Here is a 9,301-nt window from a genome sequence, read left to right as displayed (position 1 = left end):
TTAGAGCCAAGCCAGTGCTCTAACCACTGGGCCGTCCTTCCTCCCCAGTGATCCGGCCAATTTCTTCTTAAGGTCAAGTCCAGGACAGGACAGGGCCACCTTTCAATGAAAGGCCTCCCAGAGCCGAGCTGAGCATACACCAGGCTGGGGCTTGCAAGGGACGAGACAAGACAAACCTCTTGAGAGCTGTTTGACAGCAATGCCGCCCCCCCCCCCCGCACATCCTGGGGGTGAGCCCTTATGGCCCCCTTCTCCCCCACCGAGAATTCCCAGCTGGCAGGATTAAGGATTTTAAAGAAAGAGAGAGAAAGAGAGAGATGGCTTTGTAGCCGACCATTTGCATATAAATGATTCTTTATCCTCCCACGATAGGAGAGAAGGGAAAGGGGAGACAGATTCTCATGCATTCAATTAAAGATGAAACGTACAGGTATCTTATTGCCGGATCCCATTTTGCTTTAGAAATGTGTTTATTGCACCTTTTGGGGGGGGGGGACGAGGAGTTCAGAGCCTTTCCAGCTGGCGTCTCCGGGGCGGAGACTCACGGCAGGGTGGGCGGGGAGTTGGGGCTGGAAAGGGTTGATCGGATTTTTGTTTGACCGATGATGAGGTAAGCACGTTCGTTCTCCGCCCCCTGGATCAGTCGTCGCTGGGGGGTCGATAATCTTCTCCCATCCCCCAAATCAGGGAGGGGTTGCAAGGGATGCCAGCAGGAAGGGGCCAGCCCGGTCCCTTCCCCCGCAGGAATTTTCACATTGATGGGAGGTTAGCCGGGTGCGGGCCGAGACGCGGGGAGGGCGGCCCCCAGAGTAGGAAGATGAGGTGGAAACAGTGGGGCGGAGACTGCTGGCATGCGCCCTTCCCTGGGATGCAGCCCCCCCCGCAGGAGCGGCTCTCCGGGGCGTTCCTCGCGCCAGCCCCCCGTCCGCCGGCCAGGGGGCGTTATACAGTTGTCACTCTCATGACCACCTCCCGGCCAGAGCTGGCGCCCCCGCGGGGCTCGTTCGGCCGCAGGTGACTGAGGATGTGCAAGATGGTGTAGCCACAGTGATGGTTCAAAATCGTTCTAACCCGCTGACCCCGCCGGGGGTTCCTTTCGCTCCCGGAGGAGGGGTTCGTCCGTGAATTCCTGCCCCCGGCCTTGGCCGCCCCGCTGCCAACGGGCTCCCCCAGGTCCTTGGCCTTGTCGTAATTCAGCACCTTCCACTGCTGGTTCACTGCCTGCCACCGCTTGAAGATTCGATACACCGAGGAGCCCTCGTGAATGATCAGACCTAGGGGAGAGAAGTGGGGTGGGGGGAGGAGAGAGGTGAGACCTCCTGGGGCAGGCAGCCAAACAGGTTCCTCGAGATGGTGGCCGGCCAGGGCTCGGAACTCACTCATGACAATGTGGCCCTGGAAAATGCCAGGGCCCAGCTATTCAGATCCCAGTGGGAATCGGACCCCTAATTCCCTCCAGGTTCCATGGGCAACTGCAAGCTTCTGGGGGAGGGCATGGGGAGGCCTGGTGTTTGGGAGAGGGAAGGCTGGGGCCAGCGGGGCTGGCTGCAGATGGGGCCTAGATTGACAAGTGCGACTCCTTGGAGACCAGCACTACCTTGGGGTTAGGCCCGTCGCCATAGAATCATAGAATATTAGGGTTGGAAGAGACCTCAGGAGGTCATCTAGTCCAACCCCCTGCTCACAGCAGGACCAACACCAACTAAATCATCCCAGCCAGGGCTTTGTCAAGCCCGACCTTAAAACCCTCTAAGGATGGAGATTCCACCACCTCCCTAGGTAACCCATTCCAGTGCTTCACCACCCTCCTAGTGAAATAGGGTTTCCTAATATCCAACCTAAACCTCCCCCACTGCAACTTGAGACCATTACTCCTTGTTCTGTCATCTGCCACCACTGAGAACAGCCGAGCTCCACCCTCTCTGGAGCTCCCCTTCAGGTAGTTGAAGGCTGCTATCAAATCCCCCCTCACTGTTCTCTTCTGCAGACTAAACAATCCCAGTTCCCTCAGCCTCTCCTCGTAAGTCATGTGCTCCAGCCCCCTAATCATTTTTGTTGCCCTCCGCTGGACTCTCCAATTTGTCCACATCCCTTCTGTAGTGGGGGGATCAAAACTGGACGCAATACTCCAGGTGTGGCCTCACCAGCGCCGAGTAGAGGGGTATAATCACGTCCCTTGATCTGCTGGCAATGCTCCTACTAATGCCATTAGCCTTCATGGCAACAAGGGCCCACTGCTGATTCAGCCATGGCATGTCTCGCTTAAATGTGCACAGGCCTGGCCCAGTGGCTGGGCTCGGAAACGGGGGGGGCGCCCTTCACTTTGAGCCCTGCTTGGCCTGGGTGGGCATACTGCTCCCATGACGGGAGTCCCTGTGACTGAACGGACTCTTGGGCATGGTGGGCGTGTGGGTTCCCCGCCCTGTTTCCGTGCAGAGACCTCCCCTCTGCCAAGGAGGCAGTGTCGTTAATGAGCAGAGACTTCTGGACAGGGTGTCGACATGCACCGGTGCTGGCTGCCGGAATCCCTCCCTGGTGCTCCATGACCCGAGGGGAGCGAGCGCCCACAAGGTTCTCCACTGCCCTGCATGTGGTGCAGCCATTCACATCGCCCACATCACAACAGCGTTTTACACTGGCTGTGCCCTCGTGTGTCGCACGAGGACCAGGGCAACGGAGAAACAGGCCCTGGGCTTGGGAGGCTGCAGACACACGTCCTTCAGCCTGCAGACCTGGCTACTACATAACCACATCACCTCCCCTACGATCAGAAGGCGAACAAGGGCTTTCCATCTCAGCAATCTGAGACGCTCCTTCGGACGGTGCTACCGCTGCCCGTCCGAGTGACCTTGGGCACGTCCCGTCCCCTGTCCGTGCCTCAGTTTCCCTTGACACCCATTGTCTATGCAGGTTGTAAGTTCTTTAAGTCAGGGACTCTCTCTTGCTATATGGACGTACAGCACCCGGCACAATGGAGCCTGATGTTCTCAGTTGGGTCCCGCAGGCATAACAGTAATATAAATAAACAATTGTTTCAGAATGGGCTGGCTGACTATTCATTATTTTTAATTCCACCTATTGATTATTCTAGCTATTAAGTGTTTTATTATATTATTAAACTATAAGTATTATTTTATTAAAATGCTGTTATTAGTGTGTATGCATTATCATTCTAGCGATTTGTTATGTTAATATTTTAATATTAGATTATTGCAATATAATTATCATGATCTATTATACTAGAATATCAGTCATCATGATTAGAATTATCAATTAATTATTCTAGTTATTTTATTAGAGTATTATTAAGCTATAACCATTGCTTTTTGTTATTATCTATTAATTATTATTCTACCTTATTATTCTATCTGATAATTGTTATTCCTGATTGTAACAGGGCCTATTACTGTACATTTTTCGCACATGGGGAAGGCACCAAATATGTGCGGACATTTCTAAGTAGCATTTCTCCCGTTTCACTATCACGGGATCCTGCCCCTTGGCTGCGAGTCCGACCTCTCGCGTTCCCGAATGCGGGTACAATGGGACACACGTAGCCGCTGAGCTCAATCGGAAATGGACCGTCCATCCCTTCGTTTGCAGCTGGTGTCTCATCATTCCAGCCACAAAGCCCCAGCCGGTAATCGTCTCGTCTCTGCTGCCTGCAGAGCCCATCATTGAACGCTGCCGATCTTGTCCCAGCCCTGAGTCCGCTTCATTCGCTTTTAATTAACAGGCGTCATTGCAATCAGGTGGGGCTTTATTGCCAGCGAGGGATGCCTGTTTACAGCAGGAGTCCCTAGAGATACCAGCCAAGACCCCACTGTGCGAGGTGCCGTACGGAGACGAGCCCGGCCCTGCCCTGATGAGCGTACAGTCTTACAGAGAAGGGGAAACCGAGGCACGGCGCGGGGGAGTAACATGCCTCTGTATTCTGATGGTCCCGCCCTACCCATCGCCATGGGAACCGAGCATGGTACACCTCCAAACCAAAGGGGGAGGTGTGAGGAGGCCATTGGGCAGCAGAGGGTGGGGGGATGAGGTGGATTCACCTTTCAGTTACTGCTCTGGCGTGAGCTGACTAGCTCCATCCAGAAGGGGTGGACAGGGGAAGTCAGGGAGCCCACTGCTGGAGTGGGGGGACCTGACAGGCCGGGCTCTCACCTATGCAGACAATGTCCATAAAGCCGTACATGCCGTAGCAGATCTGGAAGAGCAGGTCCTGCCGCTGCCACTTGGCCGAGGGGCTGAGGGACGACCAGATGAGCCAGGAGATGCTGGCGATGAGGAAGAGGGAGCCCAGGATGATGGCTGCGATCTGCACCTTCTCGATGACGGTCAGGGAAATCGCCTGCCACTGCAAGGGAAGAAGGCGCCGCGACGGGTTACCGGATCGAGTGCGGGGTGGGGAGTTGGGGGATCAGAGGGGGCTGGGGACTGTGGGGTACGGAGACCCTAGTGGCTGGGCACACGATGCGTGGCAAGGGAGTCATAGAGGCCAAAGAATCGGGTGTTTGGGGGGAAGAGGCTGGGGTCACAGCGGGTTGGGGGGAGGGAATCACAGGGGCTAGGAGACCCGGGGAAGGGAAGCCACTGCCAGTGCACCAGGATAAAGTCAAGTCAGGTCTGGTCTCTGCCGAATGGATTCTGAGGAATGTTTGGATGTCGAGTGGATTCTGTGGGTCCGCGTCAGTGCGTGGGCGTGCCAGAGCGTGCGTGTGCCCATACGCCCCCCGCTCACCTGCAGGGGGTTCTTTGTGCTGATGGCTAACACCTGGTATTTGAAGTAACACAGCTCACAGCTCCAAGAGCCCCTCTCGCTGATCCAGCGAATCAAACAGGGCTGGTGCGTGCAGCGGACGGACCCGTCGCACCGGCATGGGCTGAGCAGCTCCCCCTGCAAAGCAAACAGGCCCTGGGGTTAGGGGGGGGGCATGCTGGGTAACACCGACCCTCCCCGCTCTGCGGCCCCAGCGAGCGCCTGGCGAGAGCCACGCTCCATTAGGCCGCCAACATTTAAACAGCAGTTTATTAGCCTCATCTGCTTGATGCGCTGACGGGGGGAGCAATTAGCATAAATATTTCATACCTCCTGACAGGAAGCACTAACGACGCTTCATGGAGACACTGGGCCAGCAGAGCGCCGGCGAGTCCCCTCAGCAGGGGTCACAGGGGTCATCCCCCCCCCAAAAAACCAACACATAGCCATCGGTCAGTTTTACGACCACAGGAAATTGGTGCTTAGATACCATGATGATAGATAGATAGATAGATAGATAGATAGATAGATAGATAGATAGATAGATGGGGTGGATGGGGATAGATAGATAGATAGAGGGGGTGTAGGGGGATAGATAGATAGATAGATAGATAGATAGATAGATAGATAGATAGAGGGGGTGGATGGGGATAGATAGATAGATAGATAGATAGATAGATAGATAGATAGATAGATAGATAGATAGATAGAGGGGGTGTATGGGGATAGATAGATAGATAGATAGATAGATAGATAGATAGATAGATAGATAGATAGATAGATGGGGTGGATGGGGTGGATGGGGATAGATAGATAGAGGGGGTATATGGGGATAGATAAATAGATAGATAGATGGGGTGGATGGGGTGGATGGAGATAGATAGATAGAGGGGGTATATGGGGATAGATAAATAGATAGATAGATGGGGTGGATGGGGATAGATAGATAGAGGGGGTGTATGGGGATAGATAGATAGATGGAGAGATAGATAGATAGATAGATGGGGTGGATGGGGATAGATAGATAGATAGATAGATAGATAGATAGATAGATAGATAGATAGATAGATAGATGGGGTGGATGGGGATAGATAGATAGAGGGGGTATATGGGGATAGATAAATAGATAGATAGATGGGGTGGATGGGGTGGATGGAGATAGATAGATAGAGGGGGTATATGGGGATAGATAAATAGATAAATAGATAGATAGATGGGGTGGATGGGGATAGATAGATAGATAGATAGATAGATAGATAGATAGATAGATAGATAGATAGATAGATAGGGTGTATGAGGACAGATAGATAGATAGATAGAGGGGGTGTAGGGGGATAGATAGATAGATAGTTAGATAGATAGAGGGGGTGTATGGGGATAGATAGATAGATAGATAGATAGATAGATAGATAGATAGATGGGGTGGTTGGGGATAGATAGATAGAGGGGGTGTAGGGGGATAGATAGATAGATAGATAGATAGATAGATAGATAGATAGATAGATAGATAGATGGGGTGGTTGGGGATAGATAGATAGAGGGGGTGGATGGGGATAGATAGATAGATAGATAGATAGATAGATAGATAGATAGATAGATAGATAGATAGATAGATAGATGGGGTGGATGGGGATAGATAGATAGAGGGGGTGGATGGGGATAGATAGATAGATAGATAGATAGATAGATAGATGGGGTGGATGGGGATAGATAGATAGAGGGGGTGGATGGGGATAGATAGATAGATAGATAGATAGATAGATAGATAGATAGATAGATAGATAGATAGATGGGGTGGATGGGGATAGATAGATAGAGGGGGTGGATGGGGATAGATAGATAGATAGATAGATAGATAGATGGGGTGGATGGGGATAGATAGATAGAGGGGGTGGATGGGGATAGATAGATAGATAGATAGATAGATAGATAGATAGATAGATAGATAGAGGGGGTGGATGGGGATAGATAGATAGATGGAGAGATAGATAGATAGAGGGGGTGGATGGGGATAGATAGATAGAGGGGGGGTGGATGGGGATAGATAGATAGAGGGGGTGTATGTGGATAGATAGATGGAGAGATAGATAGATAGAGGGGGGTGGATGGGGATAGATAGATAGGGGGGGTGGATGGGGATAGATAGATAGATAGATAGATAGATAGATAGATAGATAGATAGATAGATAGATAGATAGAGGGGGTGTAGGGGGATAGATAGATAGAGGGGTTGTATGGAAATGGACAGATAGAAGGGGGCTGGATGGATGATGGTGTTGCCCCATCTCCGTGTATCCCTGAGTGGGTGCCCAGCGGGGACAGGGGTGAAGCCCCCATGATAACACTCCGAGTCCCATCAAGTTTTGCATAAAATCTTTGTTTTTTTTCTAACTATCCCTTTTGGGTGCAAAATCCCAGCTGGACCCTCCCGTGGCATGATCCCAGGAGCCCCACCCCAGCAGCAGGTCCATACACCGGACTGCAGATTGCTCCCCGCAGCGGGAGCTGCAGATGCTGGTCTGACGGTGGGGCTGTCCCCAGCTGTGTGGGGCCGAGAGGAGCCCGGGCTGGCTGTGCGGGGGCTGGGGACAATCCCCTCTTCCAAGGAGAGGCGACGACATTCTGCAGAGCGGAGAAGGGGGCTGAGATGCGAGGAAACCCCAGGGGCTTTGCTATGTGCTGGCGGCTGCCTTCAGAGATGGGGTCATTGTCCTAGGAAGCCTGGGCTATGCTCCGTGCTGGGCCAGGGGGATCCCTTCCCATCACGGGAGGGGGAGGCTGGGGCGGCTGTTCGGAGATGCAACAGCGTTACAGAGCATCTCCGTTCAGGGCAGCCGGGTGATCAGAGCTGGCGTCCCCACGCACAGCTTGGCTGATGGTCCTCGGTCCTGACCCACCCCCCACCCCCCGCCATCCCAGCCCTGCCCCCCCAGCTCTGCCGGTACCTCTCAATCCCGACCACACACCCCCTGCCATTGCCCCTCAATCCTGCCCCGCAGCCCCCTGCCATCCCAGCCCTGCCCCCCAGCTCTGCCGGTGCCTCTCAATCCTGCCCCGCAGCCCCCTGCCATCCCAGCCCTGCCCCCTAGCTCTGCCGGTGCCCCTTAATCCCGACCCGCAGCCCCCTGCTAGCCCAGCCCTGCCTCTCGCCCTGTTCTGGAATCCCGTCCCCTCGGCAGTGCTGATCCAGCGCCCCGACTCCGTCACCTCCCCTTCGCCGGGGGACTTTGGCGTGGTAATGAGCATCACTTGGCTTTTCCTTCCCGTGCTCCCCACTCAGCAGCTGGTCACAGACAGACCCCGATCGCAGCTCCCCGGCGTCCCTGCTGCCCTCGCCCCCCTCCCTCTCCCTTAATTAGCATCTTTGCTATTCTGCCTGATCAGCAGACAGTGCGGGGCTCTCCAGGAGGCTCCCCTCCCCCAGCCTCTCTACCCACGGCTTTGGCCTCCCTCCCCTGCACCAGAGAACCCAGCCCAGGGCACACTGGGGGGCACGGGTGTGATGGGTAATGGGTGGCGCCCGTTGTGAAGGGCCCCGCAGCACAACTGACCGGAGTCCTGGAGCAGAGACAGAGCAGGCCGGGCGCCCCGAAGTGCTGGCACCCTTCCCCGATGGGGGAGGATAATCTAGGGACATGCAGCCTCCTCCCCAGGGGAAACCCAGATCTGGCAGGACTGGAGCCAGACTCCAGCCCCCTGCACCCAGCTGGGCCCCCCCACTGAAGTACCCGGGGCACTGCATTCACCATGGTGCAGTGCAGGCTGTGCCAACCCGGCAGAGCCCAGGCCGCAGAAGTGGGGGACAGACCCACAGACAGTAGCTGACCCAGAGGGGCCTTGGTCACTATCACAGCTAAGGAGGGGTCACCGGCCCCCCAGAGCCCAGGAAGAGAAACCCAAACCCCGGGACTGGCAGCAGGGCTGGGGTAGTTACATGGGATGTCCTGGATGGCGCTGTGTGTGTGTGTGTGTTCCTGCCAAGACCCCCGCTGGGGTCCTCTCCCCACCGGCCCTGTGCCACGAGGGAGAGGCCGCACATACGCCAAGCTCGTCTGGTTACCGCACGGCGGATCGCGCTCTGCCAGTTTCACGGCTGGCTGACCCCACATTGGTGCACGCGTCCCGCCCGCCACCCTGGCTGGCTGCACAGACTGACCCAGCCTGGGCAGGGGGTTCTGAGCCATCTCCCCATTGGTCTCCCCACTGGGCTGGCCCACACCAGCCCCTGGCAGAGATCACCGGGGCCTGCTCTGGCTCCCCAAATGCCCCACCTGGCGTAAAAGTCTCCCGGGCCCTTTCTCCCCAGCAGGCCCAGGGGCATTTACTCCTGTCATCCAAGGAGCACCTCCTGCCATACCTGTGTGATCCCACCCAGACTCCAGCTGGGGGTTTACCCAGGCCGGGCAGGCTGGAGAGCGGTGCCCATGACTGCACCGACCAACGTCTGCTTCAGAGGCTAGATTCTTGGTGCCGCTCAAAGGCCTTCACGAGGGTGGCTGGTGCCCGAGCTGGCCTGAGGGCTCTGCTCACGCGCACTGCACC

The 9,301-nt window shown here is 55.1% G+C and overlaps 1 protein-coding gene across 1 annotated transcript in view; it reads right to left on the bottom strand.

Moving 5' to 3' along the window:
• Positions 1-451: 451 nt before the first annotated feature.
• MARCHF9 (membrane associated ring-CH-type finger 9) overlaps positions 452-9,301 on the bottom strand; it is a 24,137-nt gene continuing 15,287 nt past the window's right edge. The window contains exons 2-4 of the mRNA XM_065575919.1: positions 4,742-4,897; positions 4,165-4,357; positions 452-1,274 (exon numbers count right to left, since the gene is read on the bottom strand). Coding sequence (XP_065431991.1) covers positions 943-1,274; positions 4,165-4,357; positions 4,742-4,897 — 681 coding nt within the window. The 3' untranslated portion in view covers positions 452-942. The remainder of the gene's footprint in view (positions 1,275-4,164; positions 4,358-4,741; positions 4,898-9,301) is intronic.

Source organism: Chrysemys picta, chromosome 22 (assembly GCF_011386835.1).
Source record: "Chrysemys picta bellii isolate R12L10 chromosome 22, ASM1138683v2, whole genome shotgun sequence".
NCBI lineage: Eukaryota > Metazoa > Chordata > Testudines > Emydidae > Chrysemys > Chrysemys picta.
Note: the sequence above shows the minus strand (reverse complement) of the source record. Positions and strands in the feature narration are given on the sequence as shown.